We start from the raw sequence: 22,910 nt of genomic DNA on the forward strand, positions 1-22,910 counted from the left end.
CGAATCCGTCAGTGAAGGGGACGTAGATCCCCCAACAACCAAGTCCCGATTAAAGGCAACAGTCCAACCATTGTAGGAGAAACACCGCCACCGCCAGGGCACCAGTTTCTCAGGGCCAGCGCCTGCGGGCAAAGAGTAGAGCTCCCCCGGTCCAGCTTGAAGCCGGGGAGCGGGTTACCGGTGGGGACCCATCGCAACCAACATAGAAACAAAGGTGCAAGGAAAAGGGACATCACCGTCACCTACTGGGAGAGCAAGTGCAGCCGTCCGTGGGAACCGTCTTTCCAGCCATGTGGTTTACCGTAAAACTGTGTCAACGTCTCAGGCTGAGTGAGTACCACAGTGCCGCAAGGCACAGCACTGCCCCCGCGTCCCTGCGCCCACCAGGCCCTGCATCCCCCATCTCATCACCGGGCCCCGGGATCACCAACCCCTACCCACGGAGGGGCAACAACACCTGGCTGCTCCGCATCACCATCCCCGGGATCCCCATATTGAGCAGCGGTGGTGAAATCACCACAACCGTGGGTGGCGTCACGGACAATAAACAATCCCCACACCCAACAAACCCCTTTCACTCACGGGCGAGGAGTGCCGCTCGAGAAACCCCCGGGATCCGGCCTACAGCTCGAGCCACCACTGAGCAGCGGCCGCCGGACCCGAGCAGAAGGGGGTGAGCGTAGTGTGCTGACACCCTCCTCCCCGCCCGCGACATATGGAGGGCACCTTTCTTCTCCTCCTGCTATGTCCTGTAAGAACAGATTAGATATGGAGGGCACCTTTCTTCTCCATCCTGTTATGTCCTGTGTTATGGCTGTTGTGTTTGGAAAAACTAGAAACACATAATTATAAGGATCATAGTCCAGAAAGACTGGGTAATTTCCGATATAATGAGAGATAGAAGAATACAAAATATGGGATATGGTGACCATAGGATAAATATACAAAAGATGGAAAACCTATTTTAGTAAAAGTAGAATTTTATTTAAAAAAAAAAAAAAAAAAATGCTTAAAAAATAAAAGAAAACAATACATTGAGTATGCATAAGAAAAAATTAGTAGGTCGATTGTGACGATACAAACGCGTGCCAAAATGGAGGACATTTGAGTGATACAAAAAATAGGGCAGCACAAAAGTAAATATATGATCAGAAATATAAATACAGATGGCTAGCAATAATAATGTTCACAGACAGAATCTAAATCAGAAATCTCTCAGTAATTATGTGGTATAATCACTAGAAGATGGCCAAGTACAGATACAAGCTGATCACACATTTGTGAATGGAGACCGCAAAGAAAATAATTAGGAGGTGACACAGAAGTGGATATAAGGGATGAATAATATAAAGTCTGTGAAAAACAGTAATATAAGAAGCAACATCATTGTCTTTCTTATTCTGTGAGGTAAAACATTGTATTGCTTGACTTTAAGCAATGTTTTGCCTCACAGAAAGCAGCAGCTGTGATCCCATGCCGTCCTGTTTATATACTCTGCTTCTTCCCCTGCCCAGGAGAAGTGTTATGATCAGACCATTTTCCTGCACAGTCAGACATTCATTACACTGTACATAGCAAGAGCAAATATATAAGATCTCATCATGGGAACATTATTTTACAACACAATTAATTGTGCGGCTTCTTTTAAATTCAAGATCTGTTGATTAAAATCTACATTATTTGTGGCTCAACCACTTAAAAAGATAAAAGGGATATATTAAAAACAAAAAAAAAAACAACAATTTTTTACTGAGAAATTGCAGCAATAAGATATTATGATTCTAGTTATTTAATGCCATAATTAGGGAATGAGATGAGCCGTCCTCTGCTCCAGCAAGAAGTAACTAAGAGAATATAGTAGGACCAATAAAATAACAATAGTCTAGTATACGTGGAGAGTAAAGAATTTTGCAAATGTTCATTATACATAGGATTCATTTGACACCAAAAATATTTGTCAAATATGGATAATAAAAGGTTCCCCGAGTGTCCAATGTGTAGGATTAAGTTGGTGACACATATGAGAGGTTACAATGATGCTGTATTCTGGGTATACTCCGTATGAAAATTAATTTAAAAAAAAAAAAAAAAAAATTGTATCACACCAGATGTTCCTACCGATAAGGAAAGGTTTGTATATTGACAAAGTAATTTGCAAAATGAACATGTTTATTTTTCTATCAATAAGATAAAGAAGTTTGTTAATACACTGAGATTATAACTTTTTTCCCCAACGTGTCTTCTCTCATGTCTAACTAGGTTAATTTTTTTCTGTAAAAAACATCTCACACATGCTGAACATTTCCCACATTCTTAGTGTGTCTTCTCTGATGATGTTTTACAATGTTAAATTTGTGCCTAAAATATTTCCCACATACTGAACATGGATATGGCTTTTCTCCTGTGTGAATTTTCTGGTGTCTAACAAGACTTGCTCTCTGGTTAAAACATTTCCCACAGTCTGAACATGAATATGGCTTCTCCCCTGTGTGAATTTTCTGATGTGCAAGAAGTATTGCTTTCTTGTTAAAACATTTCCCACATTCTGAACATAAATATGGCTTCTCTCCTGTGTGAATTATCTGGTGTATTACAAGATGTGCCTTCTGCTTAAAGCATTTCCCACAATATGAACAGGAATGTGGCTTCTCTCCTGTGTGATTTCTCTGGTGTCTAACAAGACTTGTTTTGTGGCTAAAACATTCCCCACAGTATAAACATGAATATGGCTTCTTTCCTGTGTGAATTCGCTGGTGTGTAACAAGATCTGATTTCTTCATAAAACAAGTCTCACATTCTGAACATGAATATGGCTTCTTCCTTGTGTGAATTCTCTGGTGTATTACAAGATATGATTTCCGCCTAAAGCATTTCCCACAATCTGAACATGAATATGGCTTCTCCCCTGTGTGAATTTCCTGATGTCTAAGAAGATTTGCTTTCCTGCTAAAATATTTCCCACATTCTTGGCAAGAATATATTTTATCCTTTGTGTATGTTTGAGACTCTGTGAGGGAAAAGCTTTTTCCACATTCTGTACTTGAAGATGGCTTCTTTGTTGTAAGAGGACTTGGATTTGTATTTTTCCCATTAGCCTGTGATGACTCAGAAGATAGGACTTGTTTAAAAGGATCAAATGATAAATCTTCACTGGGAAAGGATGACGTAATATCTGGAAAAGTAGCGTTTACATCTATTGTATCTTGTGTGATATTAAAGTCTTCAGATGTAAAAAATGAAGATGTCTGTTGTCCCTCTGTTCCCCAGGTACAGTCATCTGCAAAGAATAAAACCAAATTATTTTAGAAAAAAAAAGAAAATTATAAAAATTCTATACCATTTGTATATAAAGAGTTGATAGAAAGAAAGAAAAAAAAAAAAAGTTCACAATGTAACAGTGGATCTTAAACCACAAGCCAGAAGACCAAAATCTTATGCTGCCTCTGTTAATTTTGCCTCCCAAATATTATAATAAAAAGCAATAGAAAAAAATAAATAAAAATTATGTAGCCCAAAGTTATGCGAATTAAAACTTCTACTCGTTCAGCAAAAGACAAACCCCTCACGAAGGACCATCATGGTAAAATATGTTCCCACATTAGTGGCACCTCAAGGTCTCTTAAAAAGCAATATGGCTTCCATAAAGTACTATAGCAATATAGGGGGATCCTAGCCTAAATATGGTCTTAGAAATCAAAGATAGTTAATGCCTCATTAAATCTTGTTTGTGAGAATAGGCTAGTATGTAATCATGGTGTGGGAGTGGTCAGTGCAACAATTCCCTGCAGTTCTGAAATGCGTAGGAAGTAACGGGCCTCTTACAGACCCTGTACCTGATTTTGGCATCACACACTCCCAGCACCATCTTCGTGGCTTGTCAATTTAGCTGAAAACACAGTCAGCCGATGCATCTCAACTGCGGCATCACAAGTGCACGTGTGACGCCCTGGCACACCAGGTAGTCACAGAAAGAGTTAATCCTCCTTGGTACCACCTGATCCCACATCGATGCAGTGAGGCAGCCGCACCCTCCCCCCAGTGTAGCAACTGAAAAGAGCAGGAGGGGAGGAGTTGAGGGTCAGTCGGAGAAGGGAGTGAGAGGAGAGCAGACAGGGGTTGTAGCTCCTGGGCTGCTGGGGAAGTGAAGAAAAGTGAAAGCCAAGTTCTAGGAGCTGAAGTGGAGAGTAGGCTCAGGGGAACCTGTGGTGGACCGGGGCAGGGTAGTGGCCCGCCGGTAGTGTGCACGGGAACCTGGACTTGTGCAGAGAAAGGACAAGATGACTGTCAGCTGGAGTGCAGGAGAGAGAGTGCCCTGCTACTTGTACCGGGTGTGGGATCCGAACACCCCCGTACCAAAGGCCTACGGACACCGGCAATTTCTGGTTAAGTACTGGACTCTGAGTATTTCTTCCAGCTGTGTTTACTGACCCTCCACATCAATACAGCCCCATCCAGCACCACGACAACCGAACTGTGAGTTTCCTGCTCCCTGCAATCCCTCTTACAATACCCTGGGCCCCGGGGCTACACCTCCCCTACCCGTGGAGGAGATACCACCATCCTGCCCAGATCCATCAGCCCCGGGTACCCCATATACTGGCAGCAGCGGTGCCATCTATCACCGCGTCCCATGGGTGGCGTCACTGACAAAGACTCTATCCCTTGTTATTAACCCCTTTTCACTTGTGGGCGGCGGACCGCTGCTCGAGCCCAGGTCCGGTTCCCACTCAAGCCACAGTAAAGCCCCAGATCCGAGAAGCCCCGAGCAGCCCCTTAGCTACGGTCTGGCCCCCGCCCACAACACACGCGTCTTCTGATATATGGAACAGACCCACATTACATGCTCAGATTACCGGCCTCGCCTATCCACCTAGTTTCCAGATCACCGCTATACAGGGGAGCCGGAAGTGTGGCCGGCGGTATAGCAATATTTCTCGGCTTCATATGACCTTTGCATAATTTATTAACATAACATTCATTACACCGCCCTTGGTATTAATCATTGATTGCTATACATACATTAGCATTACAGTAGGATGCCGATGTATAGGTGATTATTTCATTTTGTGGTTATTGTAAAAACCCTTTGTGGTTGTAGTCTATACCATTTGGGCTCATAATGAGCTGATGTGAATCACAACTATAACTATTTATAATCGCCCTTTCCTCTATTCCTACCCCTGCATCAAATGATACTAGATTTTAGCTATACATGCACAACCCTTGTCCATTTATTTTTTTCATAATAGTTGAATTGCTTTTCTGTACATTAGGAAATAATTATGTTCAATAGTGCAGGGTCTTTGTGTTGTTTTCCTTATATGATAAAGTTAATGCATTTATGACAAGTGCATATTGCCCACTTACAGTTGGTTAGAGTATTTTAGTGTGTTGGGGCACACTAAATGCAAATTTCTATGTACAATTTTGTAATACATAGACCCTTTAAACTCCGTTCAAAAGTGATTTTTTTTTTTCCTCCTATAAATAGGTTTGGAAAATTTCTTTAAACATATGAAAACTTGCTGCTAAACAATTAGACATACTTGAACTATCGGAAACTGAAAGTGACTCGGCGTAACCGCCCATAGTTAGTGTGCAGGAGCAGAGATACTGGGTGTCACTGCCTGGAGATAGTGGGCAGGAGCAGAGATAGCAGGCATGACCGCGTGGAGTTAGTGTGTGGGAGTGAAGATAGTGGAGGGGTGACTGTCTGATGTTAGTTAGTGGGTGAGAGCAGAGAGAGTGGGTCTGACTGCCTGGAGTTAGTGAGTGAAGGCATAGAAAGTGGAAGTGACCGCCAGAGGTTAGTGGGTGTGAGCGCCTGGACTTAGTGTGCGTGCAAAAAACAGACAATGGAACCTTTTTTATATTCATTTGATATGATAGAATGGTGAAATTAAATGTTTCTATGTTCTTTTTGGTCATTGTTGGAGTATTGATTTGATTGATTGACTAACACTGACCTACAAAGCCGTCCATAATCTGTCCCCTCCGTATATCTCTGAACTAATCTCTTGCTACACTCCAACACGTTACCTCCAGTCCTCCCAAGATCTCCTTCTCGCCTCCTCTCTCATTCGCTCCTCATGTAAACGACTCCAAGACTTCTCCCGAGCATCCCCAATCTTCTGTAACTCGCTGCCTCAACACGTCAGACTATCTGCTACTCTTGCAAGCTTCAAACGGAATCTGAAAACTCATCTGTTCAGAAACGCTTATAATCTACAATAACCTCACTGCTTCACAACCATGCAGAGCTGCCGCCTCACCACAGTGTGGAGCGGCCGCCTCACCACCGTGCGGAGATGCTGCCCAACCTACACCCCACCTACTGTCTCCTCCCCAAAATCCTATAGAATGTGGGCCCTCTTCCCTCTGTACTAGACTGTCTACTGTAACTTGTATATGTATTCTGTATGTAACCCCTTCTCATGTACAGCACCATGGAATTAATGGTGATCTATAAATAATAATAATTATTATTATTAAAATGATGAATATACAAAAAACTATTTCACTGTTATGTGTTTTTCTTTCACTGTTCTGCCTTATCAAATGAAAAGAAATATTTTATTTCAATATTCTGATATTTCGTTTCACTGTTCTGTCATATCAAATGAATATAAAAAAATTTTGCCAATTGTCTCTTTATCGACAAACTGTCAACTAAGGCAATTCTGCCACAAACTCCAGGTGCTCCCACTCACTACCTCCAGGCGCTCACGCCCATTCACTTAAGGTCTCTTCTGATCCTGTAAGGCTATGTGTCCACGAGAGAATTTAGCTGCGGATTTTTCTGCATCAAAATCCGCAGCTTTCCCGCAAAATCCGCACCTTTTCAAAGGTGCGGATTTGCCGCGGATTTTGGTCCGAATTTTTTTTTTCCCAATTTTAAAGCTAAACTCCGGATGAAAATTGTTAAAGATTTTGGAAAGTGCCGCTGCTGCTACTGCATTTTTGCCTGCTGTAAATCTGCAAATGAACGACATTTGTAGGTATTGGTACTTTTTAGTGCCTTCCCAATATTTCCATCTCCGGCAAGAAATAAAGAATTTATCTTTTGTGTCAGGTGTCTGACAGGTGTGGGGATAGTGTTGCAAAACATCTGTTTCAAAAGTAAGGTGATTCCCTGCAGGGTATATAATAAAAAACAAACACGCGGCGCCAATCTCAGCGTGTTATCAAAGCGGCTCTCTGGTGCCCTTTTTTTTACTGAAGTTTTATGCACTCACCTTTTGCCACAAAACTTCAGGCATATATGACTTTTCCAAAGTCTCCTTATCCGGGTCTGCTGCTTGCCTTGAATTGATCCTGTGTATGGTCCTGGCTCGGATTACCACAGGTGAAAAAGTTAAAAATGAAGTAAACCAATTCTGTAGTGGCTCCCCGTAGTAATGATTTTAAAAACTCTTGTCCTCAAATGGAATTTATTACTCAAACATACGGAAATAAAAAATGGATACAACGCGTTTCGGCGTGAACAACTGCCTTCCTCAGGTATCTAAATAAAAATGCATATCACTCTACTTTATAGATAAAAAAATAAATACAATTTACCTGGTATTCAAATAAGGGTGTGGATATAACCACAGCTGTATAATCAGTTTCTTAGTTCACTTCAACTCTAGTGGTTCATTAAAAACAAATCCACAAACAACAAATCACTTAAAAGAATCATAAAACTAAAAACACTGTAAGCATTTATCAATAAAATTACTATCAATAAGATTTATCAAATAAAAGGTAGTACAAAAAAAAATTAGATAAAAATTCTTTAAAAAACAAAATTTAAAATCTTGTTTTTTTTTCATTATATTTAGACAGGGATGTATACTATATTCTTTCCACAATATCATTAAGGCCATTAGGATGCAATGTTTGAAGGTGGTAAATCCAATATGTTTCTTTGCGATTGAGCAAAGAATTTCTATTGATCGTTTCCATAGGTATCTGTTCTAGAGGTGTCACCCTTATATTAAAATTCTTTTCATGCTTGAGTAGAATATGTCTTGATAAACTATGTTTTAAAAACCCATTTTTTGCTCTATTTCTGTGCCCGTTCATACGAGCACGTAACGTCTGTGTCGTGCGTCCCACATACTGTAGCCCACAGCTACAGTCGATAACATAAATAATATAATCCCGTTTTAGAATATACCAATATTTTTTCAGAATCATACGTATCATCTTATTCCCTCTATTATAGGTCGTAATAAAATTACATTTCCACCTGCCTCCTTCTCTGTCTTGTTTTTTTTACACATCACCTCATTTTTTTCCCCTTCTTTCTTACCCAAAAAATCCTCCTGTTTTTTTCCTCTGTTTTTTTTCATATGCGGCATGAACCAATTTTTTGGGATATTTCTTTTCCTTAAATCTTTTCTTTAAAATATCAGCCTGGGTTTCATAGTCTTTATCTTCAGTACAGTTTTTCCTGATGCGAAAGAACTGACTGTATGGAATGTTTTCTTTCCATTTTTTATAATGGGCACTTCTGAAATCCAAAAATCCGTTGGAATCAACTTTCTTAAAATGCGTTTTTGTGATACCAGTCCCTTATGGCTAATTTCCAAATCTAAAAACACTATTTTTTCATTATTTATTTCTGAAGTAAATGAAATACCCCAATCGTTTGTATTCAACGTATTTATCATTTCTATTGCTTCTGCTTTTGTACCATTCCAGATAATTATCAGATCATCTATAAAACGCCTAGAAAAAACTATTTTCTTTATATTTCCAGCTTACTTAAAATTGATGAGGACTCAAATCGCCCCATAAAAACATTTGCGAAACTTGGTGCGACCCGAGTCCCCATCGTGGTCCCGTGCCGTTGTAGGTATAGTGACCCTTCAAAATCAAATACATTATGTCTTAAAATAAACCCTAAACCATTCAACAAAAAATTCTTTTGTTTAATTGCAAGCCCCATCTTTGTGAGATAATAATCTACCGCATTAATCCCTCGATCATGATCTATATTGGAATATAATGCATTAACATCCATGGTAATAAAATAAAAATGTTCTTGCCATTCGATAGTTCTGAGATAATTGATTGTGTGGAATCTTTTAGATATGATGGTAAGGATTTAACAATGTCCTGTAGAAAAAGTTCTATATAGTGAGATAAATTTGTAGTTAAGGAGCCAATTCCAGATATTATTGTTCTTCCTGGAGGGTTAACAGGATCTTTATGTACTTTTGGCAGATGGTAAAACAATGCCATTGTTGGTGTAGGAATCATCAAAAAATGTTTTTCTTTTTTATTTATAATATTTTCCATAAAAGCTTCATTGATAAGTGATTTATATTCTTTTATATATATTTGTGTTGGATCATTATCTAGTCTTAAGTAATATTTAGCATCTGAAAGGATCCTATGCGCTTCTTGTATATAGTCTTTTCTATTTTGGACCACCACCCCGCCCCCTTTATCTGCTTGGCGTATCACAATATTTGTGTTATTTTTTTAAAACCTCCAGAGCCTCTTTCTCTTGCTTAGAAATATTGTTCAAATTTCTTCCTTTATTAAAAACACTTGTATTTTTATTTATTTTCTTACAATTACTATTTCTTATATCCTTCATTAAATTTATCACCTTTATTTTCCTTGTTTCCTTCCATAAGTCTGAATTCTTCCTGAACCAATGCAAAAAAAGTCTCTAAATTATGTCCTCTATTTTGTGTGGGGTAAAACCCCGATTTTGGCTGTACCTCTTTATGTATATAATTATTATAAATCATTTCAGAAGATTCCATATCATTCACTGATTTAATATTATTCATATTCGGTATCTTTTTTTCTTCCAATAAAAAATGACGTTTGAGGGTTAATTTTCATGTAAAGGCGTTTAGATCCAAAAAAAGATCAAACGCATTTGCGTCCTGTGTCGGACAGAAATTTAAACCTTTACTTAAAATTTCTATTTCTGATTCAGATAAAATATATGAGGATAAATTAAATATTTTTATTGTTGGTATAGATATGCCTTCGAATTCTCCAAGTTCAATTTCCTTATTTTTATTTCTTCGATTTTTCCTTTCTTATTTATTGTGTACCCTTTTCCTCTCGATCCCCTTGCCCTATTTTTCTTTTTTTTGCTCTTTGGTCTACTAATGGTACAAAATAATTTGTTATATGATTCCTTTGTACTGGGCTCAGGTTCTGAGCTAACTGGGAGCAGCTGATTACAGGGGGTAAAATCACTATCTCCGATGTACTTGGTCTTGTTGGACCCATTTCTAAAAAATAAATATTTGATGTTATTGATGAAGGTGATGGCGAAGGTGCTTGTAATACTGTGGTGAATATTAATGATTGTTCGGTCTCTTCATGTATTGTTAATTCAAGTATGTTTAAATCTATTTCAGTTTGATTTTGTTCGTCTACAAGTTCTGATATCTCCAAATGAGGAAAAAACTGAATCTTGTGATGGTTGTAACGGGATGTTTTTTGTTATAATAATATTTGGTTCCAGAGGGGGACGATTTTCTATCAATACCTTAGTCTCCTTTTTCTGTGTTTTCTTACCTGTTGTCTGGTCTTGTGGGGTGGAAGTATTTGGTAATATTTTGTTTTTAGTTTTTGATATAGCTCCTTCTTTATTACTTCCATATTTTATAGTAGATCTATCTGTAAATTCTATGTTTTTGGGGAGTTTTGAAGTGATGTTTAATTTTTCAGGTTTTTTTAATATTATCTGCTCCTTATTCTTATATTTTGCCTTCTCATTTTCCCCACTTGGTTTCTCTAATGGTTTTTGAAATAGTTCTTTTTCTAGTGGTTTTATTTTAACTGTATCCCATCTAAACTTTTTTATTTTTATGTCCACCATATCATTTTCAAAAGTTTTTAATCTCCTAGTAATATCATTATTAATGAGATTAAAAAAATCAAGTGATTTATATTTTTCTAGTTCTTTTAGCTGTTTTTCACAGAGTTGCGCCGCTGTACTCGCTAGTCCATTGCGCTTCTCAATCAACAGCCGCATCAAATTATATGAACAGTCATCCAGCAGATTATTCCATTTATCAGAGAATATCTTATCTGGAAAAGTACTATTAAAATGTATTTTCAGGCCATTTGGCACAATGCCCTGATCAGTACAAATTTGTAAAAAATCAGCATCTATTTGATGCCTTATTTCCAATTTCATATGTTTTTCAAACTCGAAGAATAAACCTGTTATAGTTTTTTTTATCTCAAGGTCTATCACGGGTTCCAAAAGTCCATTTGATCTCCCTTGGCCCGCTGCATTCTTAAATCGACGCTAAAAGTTCCTTTCTCCTCACTGTCCTATTAGTATAGTATTCCATCTTTAAGACTGGCTGCTCGCTCCTTCACCGGTCCTGGGTGTTGGTTGTTTGTTTTTCCGCTGATGAGGAAGATTCTTCTCAGTCAAACTATGAAGTAAGGCGATTCCCTGCAGGGTATATAATAAAAAACAAACACGCGGCGCCAATCTCAGCGCGTGATCAAAGCCGCTCTCTGGTGCCCTTTTTTTTACTGAAGTTTTATGCACTCACCTTTTGCCACAAAACTTCAGGCATATATGACTTTTCCAAAGTCTCCTTATCCGGGTCTGCTGCTTGCCTTGAATTGATCCTGTGTATGGTCCTGGCTCGGATTACCACAGGTGAAAAAGTTAAAAGTGAAGTAAACCAATTCTGTAGTGGCCGCGCTCCCTGTAGTAATGATTTTAAAAACTCTTGTCCTCAAATGGAATTTATTACTCAAACATACGGAAATAAAAAAAAATTATAACATAACAAACATAAAAATTAAACCATCAAAAGATTCAGTTTTTTCCCCATTTGAGATATCAGAACTTGTAGACGAACAAAATCAAACTGAAATAGATTTAAACATACTTGAATTAACAATACATGAAGAGACAGAACCATCATTAATATTCACCACAGTATTACAAGCACCTTCGCCATCACCTTCATCAATAACATCAAATATTTCTTTTTTAGAAATAGGTCCAACAGGACCAAGTACATCGGAGATAGTGATTTTACCCCCTGTAATCAGCTGCTCCCAGTTAGCTCAGAACCTGAGCCCAGTACAAAGGAATCATATAACAAATTATTTTGTACCATTAGTAGACCAAGGAGCAAAACAAAGAAAAATAGGGCAAGGGGATCGAGAGGAAAAGGGTACACAATAAAAAAGAAAGAAAGGAAAAAAAAAAAAAAAAAAAAAAAAAAAAAATCGAAGAAAGAAAAATAAAAATAAGGAAATTGAACTTGGAGAATCCGAAGGCATATCTATACCAACAATAAAAATATTTAATTTATCCTCATATATTTTATCTGAATCAGAAATAGAAATTTTAAGTAAAGGTTTAAATTTCTGTCTGACACAGGACGCAAATGCGTTTGATCTTTTTTTGGATCTAAACGCCTTTACACGAAAATTAACCCTCAAACGTCATTTTTTATTGGAAGAAAAAAAGATACCGAATATGAATAATATTAAATCAGTGAATGATATGGAATATTCTGAAATGATTTATAATAATTATATACATAAAGAGGTACAGCCAAAATCGGGGTTTTACCCCACACAAAATAGAGGACATAATTTAGAGACTTTTTTTGCATTGGTTCAGGAAGAATTCAGACTTATGGAAGGAAACAAGGAAAATAAAGGTGATAAATTAATGAAGGATATAAGAAATAGTAATTGTAAGAAAATAAATAAAAATTACACGTGTTTTTAATAAAGGAAGAAATTTGAACAATATTTCTAAGCAAGAGAAAGAGGCTCTGGAGGTTTTAAAAAATAACACAAATATTGTGATACGCCAAGCAGATAAAGGGGGCGGGGTGGTGGTCCAAAATAGAAAAGACTATATAGAAGAAGCGCATAGGATCCTCTCAGATGCTAAATATTACTTAAGACTAGATAATGATCCATCACAAATATATATAAAAGACTATAAATCACTTATCAATGAAGCTTTTATGGAAAATATTATAAATAAAAAAGAAAAACATTTTTTGATGATTACTACACCAACAATGGCATTGTTTTACCATCTGCCAAAAGTACATAAAGATCCTGTTAACCCTCCAGGAAGACCAATAATATCTGGAATTGGCTCCTTAACTACAAATTTATCTCACTATATAGACCTTTTTCTACAGGACATTGTTAAATCCTTACCATCATATCTAAAAGATTCCACACAATTAATCAATGATCTCAGAACTATCGAATGGCAAGAACATTTTTATTTTATTACCATGGATGTTTATTGGAATATAATGCATTTAGATCATGATCGAGGGATTAATGCAGTAGATTATTATCTCACAAAGATGGGGCTTGCAATTAAACAAAAGAATTTTTTGTTGAATGGTTTAGGGTTTATTTTAAGACATAATGTATTTGATTTTGAAGGGTCACTATACCTACAACGGCACGGGACCGCGATGGGGACTCGGGTTGCACCAAGTTTCGCAAATCTTTTTATGGGGCGATTTGAGTCCTCATCAATTTTAAGTAAGCTGGAAAATATAAAGAAAATAGTTTTATAGATGACCTGATAATTATCTGGAATGGTACAAAAGCAGAAGCAATAGAAATGATAAATACGTTGAATAAAAACGATTGGGGTATTTCATTTACTTCAGAAATAAATAATGAAAAAATAGTGTTTTTAGATTTGGAAATTAGCCATAAGGGACTGGTATCACAAAAACGCATTTTAAGAAAGTTGATTCCAACGGATTTTTGGATTTCAGAAGTGCCCATTATAAAAAATGGAAAGAAAACATTCCATACAGTCAGTTCTTTCGCATCAGGAAAAACTGTACTGAAGATAAAGACTATGAAACCCAGGCTGATATTTTAAAGAAAAGATTTAAGGAAAAGAAATATCCCAAAAAATTGGTTCATGCCGCATATGAAAAAAAACAGAGGAAAAAAAACAGGAGGATTTTTTGGGTAAGAAAGAAGGGGAAAAAAATGAGGTGATGTGTAAAAAAAACAAGACAGAGAAGGAGGCAGGTGGAAATGTAATTTTATTACGACCTATAATAGAGGGAATAAGATGATACGTATGATTCTGAAAAAATATTGGTATATTCTAAAACGGGATCTGATTTTGGGAAAATATTTGCCTGAGGAACCAAATATAACATTTAGGAGGGGGAAAACGATAAAACGCTTAATAGCCCCAAGTAGCTTAAGTGAAAATAAAAAAAAAATCAGCAAGGATAGAAAAAAAATGAAGATCACGTGATTGGAGTTTTTAGATGTAGTTCAAGGAAATGTCATACGTGTGGAATTATAAACTATGGAGCAAAACAGATTACAAGTAAAAGTACAGGCAAATTAAAATAAAACAAAATCTGAGTTGCGATAGCGATTATATTATTTATGTTATCGACTGTAGCTGTGGGCTACAGTATGTGGGACGCACGACACAGACGTTACGTGCTCGTATGAACGGGCACAGAAATAGAGCAAAAAATGGGTTTTTAAAACATAGTTTATCAATACATATACTACTCAAGCATGAAAAGAATTTTAATATAAGGGTGACACCTCTAGAACAGATACCTATGGAAACGATCAATAGAAATTCTTTGCTCAATCGCAAAGAAACATATTGGATTTACCGCCTTCAAACATTGCATCCTAATGGCCTTAATGATATTGTGGAAAGAATATAGTATACATCCCTGTCTAAATATAATGGAAAAAAAAAACAACAAGATTTTAAATTTGTTTTTTAAAGAATTTTTATCTAATTTTTTTTTGTACTACCTTTTATTTGATAAATCTTATTGATAGTAATTTTATTGATAAATGCTTACAGTGTTTTTAGTTTTATGATTCTTTTAAGTGATTTGTTGTTTGTGGATTTGTTTTTAATGAACCACTAGAGTTGAAGTGAACTAAGAAACAGATTATACAGCTGTGGTTATATCCACACCCTTATTTGAATACCAGGTAAATTGTATTTATTTTTTTATCTATAAAGTAGAGTGAGATGCATTTTTATTTAGATACCTGAGGAAGGCGGTTGTTCCCGCCGAAACGCGTTGTATCCGTTTTTTATTTCCGTATGTTTGAGTAATAAATTCCATTTGAGGACAAGAGTTTTTAAAATCATTACTACGGGGAGCGCGGCCACTACAGAATTGGTTTACTTCATTTTTAACGTTATCTGTTTCAAAAGGGAAGGGTTCTACAACCATGAGTGGTAAATCACAACAAGGGTGTGGTGAAAGGGTGAATAGGCAGGGTGTTCGAGGTGTACGTGTAGGACGTTATAATGTTACTCAAAGCTCTGCTGAGCAAACAATGGCTCATCCTATCCAAATAAAAATGAGAAGACATTCCATTTCTCGACAGCCTACTCCACTACATTTTTTTGGCAGCTGCACATTGCTTCAACTTCTAAATGAGGGTGAGAAACAGCATATGCTAGAGTGGCTGGCAAGCGATGCATCAATTGGTCTATGGAGATGAAACCAGTTTGATAAAAGTTCACCAATTTTAAATTCATTACAAGCTTTAGCCTGTTTGGCTCAGGCTCCGTAACCCAAGACCTTTTCCCATAAGTCAACAATTTTCGGTTTTATTCGATCACTGGTCACGTTTTTAAAAAAAAAAAAAAAAATGCTTTTCTACCAACATGTTATTAAGCTTTTGTATAGGATTGTGGTGCTGTATGATAAAAATGGTGAAAGGTGTTTAATGAGTGGATGGGGATTCGGGAGAAGCCCTTTTTTTCCCTTAAGTTTATTGGCAGATGTTCTTGCAGCCAATCACAGCACAGGAAACATCCACAAGGTTTAGACACAAGGGCTTGTGTCATTGGCTGCATAAGTCACATGTCTGTCTGCATATAAACTGCGAACATGCAGCATCTCTGCCATTTTGTGAATGTTAAACATCAGGAAAGATGCTGCCGCCAGGGCTTCTAGACACTTAGCTTAGCTAAGATAAAAGAGCGATAGTGTTGAATAGGAACGTGCAGTGTAGAAAAAGGTGTGTGCCAAATATTGGAATTTCGTGACAGAAGTAGTGATTGCTAAAGAGTTTACAGAGAAGAATCTAAATGGCTATTACTGCCTGATCTAAATTAGCCAGAGAAACATTTTTAGTTATTGGTATGAATTAGAGCCAGCTCCAAATTAGGCAGTGAAACCCATTTCTAGGTATTGTTATTTATTACTGCCCGCTTTAATTTTGCTAGTGAACTCGCTAAAAAGGTCTTAGCAGTTTTCATTGCCTGCTCAAAATTATGTAGTGAACCACTTTGAGTTAGTGGACTTTTTAGTGTCTTCACAATATTGCCAACTCAGGCAAGAAATAATTTATCTTTTGTGTCTGACAGGTGTGGGCATAGGGTTGCAAAACATATGTTTGAAAGGGGAAAGGTATATCAATAGGAATGAGCAAATGTATTCACCACTATTCGGTATCCGACGGGTTATGGGGTATTCGAGGTATTCACTATCTGACGGCTAATATGGTATTCACTTCGATACTTTCATTTTCATTTCTGACTTCCTGGCGCCTTTTTCCAGCCAATGAACACATCTGATGTTTCTTGCCCTCACAGTAACACTGCAGCCAACTTTGTTGTGGTGTTACTGTGATTGGCTTGGCCGCACAGCATCATAGGGGCTATATAAGCCAGCGGACATTTTGGTCAGTCTTTCCCTCTCTCTTTCATACTCATCGATCACGGGTGCGGCGCTGCACAGCTGTCACACTGTGGCAGGTTCTCCAGCTTTTGAAAATGCCAGCCACTCATTATTACATCTCATATTCTCTGCTTCACCTGCCCACCGGTGCCTATGATTGGTTGCAGTGAGACAGCTGTCACTCAGCATGAGGGCGTTTCTGACTGCAATCAATCACAGCCTCCGGTGGGCGGGTCTATATCGTGTAGTAAAATAAATAAATCATTTAAAAACAACGAAGTGCGGTCCCCCCCAAATGATACCCAGCGGAGGTAAGCACACAGCAGCGAGCTGGTATTCTCAGGTTGGGGAAGGCAAGGGCCATGGTTACGGCCCCCCCTCTCACAGCCAAGAATATTAGCCCGCTGCTGCCCCTAGAATGTCGCATCCATTAGATGCAACAGTCCCGGCATGTCATCGACCCTTCTCGATTACTGTGATGCGGTGGCAATCAGGGTAATAAGGAGTTAATAGCAGCCCATAACTGCCACTAAGTCCAAGATTAGTAATGGCAGCATCTATGACACGCGATCACTAATCTGTAAGTAAAGTAAATAAACACACACCGAAAAATCCTTTAATTTGAAATAAAACACCAAAAACCCCTCTGTCACCACTTTATTAACCCCCACAAATATCCAGGTCCGGCGTAATCCACACTGATTCAGCGACGTCTGAGACCCGATACTCAATGCAGCCTCATTCCATGAACGACACTGCAGGGGATGCAGGGGGATAGATGGAGGGATAAAAAAGGATGGATGGATAGACAGACAGGCAGACCGATGTCAAACACATATATAATGTCCCACCTCCCTGCATATTCTAAGCTGGCACCCTTTAGTGACTTTCATGTGACACTAAAGGGTGCCTACTGCCTAGCCTTGTATTTAGCCCAAAAAAAAAAAAAAAAAACAGACGTGGGGTCCCCCCCATTTTTGATAGCCAGCTAGGGTAAAGCAGAAGGCTGTAGCCTGTAGACCACAGCTGGCAGCTTTACCTTGGTTGGGGATCCAATTTGGAGGGCCGCCAGGCTCTTTTTTTTATAATTATTTATATATAAATAATAAAAACACAAAAAGTGGGGTTCCCCCCAAATTGGTTCACCAGCCATGGTAAAAGCAGACAGCTGTGGTCTGGTATCCTCAGGGTGTGAAGGTCCATAGTTATTGGCCCTTCCCAGCCTAAAAATAGCAGGCCGCAGCCACCCCAGAAGTGCCGCATCCATTAGATGTGCCAATCCTGGTGCTTCGCTCAAGCTCATCCCGTTGCCCTGGTGCGGTGGTAAACAGGGTAATAAATAGGGTTGATACCAGATGTGTAATGTCTAGTAATGAGCGAGTACTAAAAAGCTCGGGTGCTCGAGGCTCGGGCCGAGCATCCCAAGATACTCGTGTACTCGGCCCGAGCACCGAGCCCAATGTTATCCTATGGGAGACCCGAGTATTTTTGTGAAATGACCCCCGGCAGCATGTAGAAACCCTAAAAATGGCACAAAAGTCTCAGAAGAGTGCTCAAATGACATGGCAACAGCATGGGGAAGACCCCTTGAAGCATTTATCACTCAAAATTCACAGCTGTGAACAATTTTGTCCGCGTTTTTCGCCATTTTTACGGACTCACCAGAAAACCTTCAAAAATGACACCAAAATGAATTTTCATGGCGGAAATGTTAAGGGCACATACCCAATAGTGAGATAGAGCTAATGTATGTTACTTTTTGAGATTAATACATGAAAGATTTTACGTAAAACATTGTGTGGCACTCCGATGTCCCTGAGAAGAGACGTACATAAAGGCCTCTGAGTCTAATGTGCCCATTTTGAGGAAGTGAGTCTTTGTAGTATTTTCCTTTGCCAGGGAAGTCCAAAATTGTGAGGTTCACCAATGCCCCTGCATACAGACGTGCATGAGGGCCTGTAAACCTGAAGTGCCCATTGTAAGTTAGTGGGTCTATTGTAGTATAGCCCTTAGGCAGGGCAGCCAAAAATTGGGAGGCTCCACGTTGTCCCTGGATAGAGACGTGCATGAGGGCCTGTAAACCTGAAGTGCCTATTGTAAGGAAGTGGGTCTATTGTAATATAGCCCTTTGGCAGGGCAGCCAAAAATTGGGAGGCTCCACGTTGTCCCTGGATAGAGACGTGCATGAGGGCCTCAAAACATTGTTCCCATTGCAAAGGAGCGGGTCTCCTGTCGTTGTAATGTCCATTCTGCAAAGAATGGGCGAAAAAATTTACAACTGGGGGTATACCTGAAACAAAGGCCTAACTATTGTAACGGTCATCATGGTGGCGCATGAGGAGAAGGAGGAGCAGTCCAGCGATTATCCAACGTCCAGAAGTGTGTACCCATGGGTGAGTGGAGGTACATGGCAAATTCCCGTGACAAACTTTAAATTCCGCTCTCATTTGCTGGTGGTGTGGTGAAGTCTGGCCCAATCCAACCCTTGTTCATCTTGATCAGAGTCAGCCTGTCAGCATTTTCAGTTGACAGGCGGGTGCGTTTATCTTAATGATTCCACCTGCGGCACTAAAAACACGCTCTGACAAAACGCTAGCGGCAGGGCAGGCCAGGACTTCCAAGGCGTAGAGAGCCAATTCATGCCACGTGTCCACCTTGGATACCCAATAATTGTAAGGCACAGAGGAATGTCAGAGTACAGTTGTTCGATCTGCAAGGTACTCCTTGAGCATCTGGGCAAACTTAGGATTTCTTGTGGCACTACCCCGCACCTCAGGGGCTGTGGTACGTGAGGGGCTGAGAAAACTGTCCCATATCTTAAAGACTGTTCCCCTACCTCTGGCGGATTGGACTTGTGCCTCTCTCGGCTGTACGCCTTGGTTGTCCACTGATTCCTGACCTATGCCGCTAGCGTTTTGTGAGGGGAATGCTTTGCCTACTTCCATGACTATGGCTTTCCGGAACTGCTGCATTTTGGTTGACCTCTCTGCCTCGGGAATAAGAGACATAAAGTTCTCCTTGTAGCGTGGGTCTAACAGTGTTACCAACCAGTAATGATTGTCGGCCAAGAGGTTCTTAACGCGAGGGTCACGAGACAGGCAGCTTACCATAAAGTCAGCCATGTGCGCCAGACTCTTAACAGCCAGTACTTCAGTAGCCTGACCAACACGATGACTGAACATGCTGTCCTCCTCCTCCTCCTCCTCCTCATCTACCCTGTCCTCTGGCCAGCCACGCTGAACCGAGGATATGACTGGTGTGCATGTCATATCCTCAATTTGGCTGGAGAGTTGCTCCATGTCTTCATCCTCCTCCTCGTCATAGTCCTCCACTGCACGTTGTGATGAGACGAGGCTGGGCTGTGTGTTATCACCCACACCCACTACTGTTTCTTGCTGCAACTCATCGCGCTCCGCCTGCAATGCATCATGTTTGTTTTTGAGCAGAGACAGTTTTAGAAGGCAGAGTAGCGGTATGGTGACGCTAATAATGGCGTCATCACCACTCACCATCTTGGTGGAGTCCTCAAAGTTTTGGAGGATGGTACATAGGTCGGACATCCATCTCCACTCCTCAGGTGTTATGTGTGGAGTTTGACCCATTTCCCGACGGCTTAGGTGATGCAGGTACTCAACAACTGCCCTCTTCTGCTCACATATCCTGACCAACATGTGCAGAGTTGAATTCCAACGCGTGGGGACATCACACACCAGTCTGTGAGCCGGAAGATGCAAATGGCGCTGAAAGCCAGCAAGGCCGGCTGAAGCAGTAGGTGACTTTCGAAAATGTGCAGACAGGCGGCGAACTTTTACCAGCAGATCAGACAGCTCTGGGTATGACTTTAGAAACCGCTGAACCACGAGGTTGAGCACATGGGCCACGCATGGAACATGTGTCAGCTGGCCTCGCCTCAAAGCCACCACCAGGTTCCGGCCATTGTCACACACGACCTTTCCTGGCTTTAGGTTCAGAGGTGTGAGCCAGTGATCTGCCTGCTGTTTCAGAGCTGTCCACACCTCTTCTGCATTGTGGGGTTTGTCACCTATGCAGATTAGCTTCAGCACAGCCTGTTGCCGCTTCGTCGAGGCAGTGCTGCAGTGCTTCCAGCTTGGGACTGGTGTGGAGGGTAAAGTGGATGAGGATGCGCAGGAGGAGGAGGAGGCTGAAGAGTATGACATTCCGGAGCTGTAGAGTGTGGGTGAAACCCTGACTGAGGTAGGGCCTGCAAACCTTGGTGTGGGAAGGACGTGTTCCGTCCCTCGCTTTGACTGGGTCCCAGCTTCCACAATATTAACCCAGTGTGCCGTCAACGAGATGTAGCGGCCTTGCCCACAAGCACTTGTCCACGTGTCTGTGGTTAGGTGGACCTTGGGTGAAACAGCGTTGTTCAGGGCACGTGTGATGTTTTGTGACACGTGGTTATGCAACGCGGGGACGGCACACCAGGAGAAATAGTGGCGGCTGGGGACCGAGTAACGTGGGACAGCTGCCGCCATCAGGTCGTGGAATACTTCTGTCTCCACCAGCCTAAAAGGCAACATTTCCAGCGCAAGCAGTCGCGAAATGTTAGCATTTAGAACTGTGGCATGTGGGGCGTTGGCAGTGTATTTGCGCCTGCGTTCAAAGGTTTGCTGAATGGATAACTGAACACTGCGCTGGGACAAGGACGTGCTTGATGATGGTGTTATTTCTGCGTAGGCAACTGCAGGTGCAGGACCAGAGGAGGCTTGTTCGCAGGCAGCATGGACAGGGGATTGGCTCGCATGCACAACCAGCGAAGACGTAGCAGTGACATCAGCAAGCACTGCTCCTCGACTCTGTTGTACTTCCCACAAAGTCGGGTGCTTGGCTGACATGTGCCTGATCATGCTGGTGGTGGTCAGGCTGCTAGTTTTGGTACCCCTTCTGATGCTGGCACGGCAGGTGTTGCAAATGGCCTTTTTAGAATCATCTGGAGCCAACTTAAAAAACTGCCAGACTCGGGAAGACCTAACATTTGTACAGGCACCTTGTGTCGTGTTGTTGTTCCGGGGAACGGTTGCCTGACTTCTGCCTGGAGCCACCACCCTGCTTCTTACTGCCTGTTGGGATGCTACGCCTCCCTCCCCCTGTGCACTGCTGTCCTCGCTCTGCATATCCTCCTGCCAGGTTGGGTCAGTTACTGGATCATCCACCACGTCGTCTTCCTCTTCCGCACCCTGCTCCTCCTCCTGACTTCCTGACAATTGTGTCTCATCATCGTCCACCCCTTGTTGAGACACGTTGCCAACTTCGTGAGAACGTGGCTGCTCAAATATTTGGGCATCTGTACATACGATCTCCTCATGACCCACTTCAACATGAGCTGGCGAGAGGCCAGAATGTGCGAATGGAAACGTGAACAGCTCTTCCGAGTGTCCAAGTGTGGGATCAGTAATGTCAGAGGACGTGTACTCAGCCTTGTGGTAGGAAGGAGGATCAGGTTCTGAAATGTGCAGTGCAGTATCACGGTTACTGACACTTGACCGTGTGGAAGACAGAGTGTTTGTGGTGGTTCCAATCTGACTGGAAGCATTATCCGCTATCCAACTAACAACCTGTTGACACTGGTCTTGGTTCAAGAGCGGTGTACTGCTGCGGTCCCCAAGAATTTGGGACAGGACGTGCGAGCGAGTAGATGTGGCCCTTTGTTGTGGCGAAATTAGAGCTTGCCCACGACCTCGGCCTCTGCCTGCACCACTATCACGTCCACTTCCTTGTTCCTTGCCAACGCCCTTGCGCATTTTGCAATGCTGTGCTGACGTGTATTCACTAGACTTGTGCGTTATATCCAAGTTTGTGCAAATCGTGCACCTGTACGCTGCCGACAGGCACACACGTGCGGTTTTTAAATGCAAGCACGGACGCACTAAGAACCTAACAGGTTTTTAGGAGCGACAATTACTGAGAAGTCTGACACTATCTGGACTGTTTTAGACTGTGTACACCAGCCCCAGATATGATGAAGGCTGGTATACGGTCACCACTAGGAATGGCTATATACCCTGCCTGCCTGCCTGCCTGCCTGTATACTGCTACAATAGTCCTGACAAGGACTCTTCTGGTCACTAGCCTGTATTCCGACCTGGCTATACCCTGCCTGTATATAGCAACAATAGTCCTGAGAAGGACTCTGCTCCTGTACTCCGACCTGGCTTTACCCTGCCTGCCTGTATACAACTACAATAGTCCTGAGAAGGACTTCTGGTCACA

At 40.8% G+C, this 22,910-nt stretch overlaps 1 protein-coding gene across 1 annotated transcript in view; it reads right to left on the reverse strand.

Moving 5' to 3' along the window:
- Window positions 1-2,285: 2,285 nt before the first annotated feature.
- Window positions 2,286-22,910, reverse strand: part of LOC142312866 (uncharacterized) — a 297,096-nt gene continuing 276,471 nt past the window's right edge. The window contains 2 exon segments of the mRNA XM_075351851.1: window positions 2,286-3,277; window positions 13,432-13,569. Coding sequence (XP_075207966.1) covers window positions 2,286-3,277; window positions 13,432-13,569 — 1,130 coding nt within the window.

Source organism: Anomaloglossus baeobatrachus, chromosome 5, assembly GCF_048569485.1.
Source record: "Anomaloglossus baeobatrachus isolate aAnoBae1 chromosome 5, aAnoBae1.hap1, whole genome shotgun sequence".
In the NCBI taxonomy this organism is placed as follows: Eukaryota; Metazoa; Chordata; class Amphibia; order Anura; family Aromobatidae; genus Anomaloglossus; species Anomaloglossus baeobatrachus.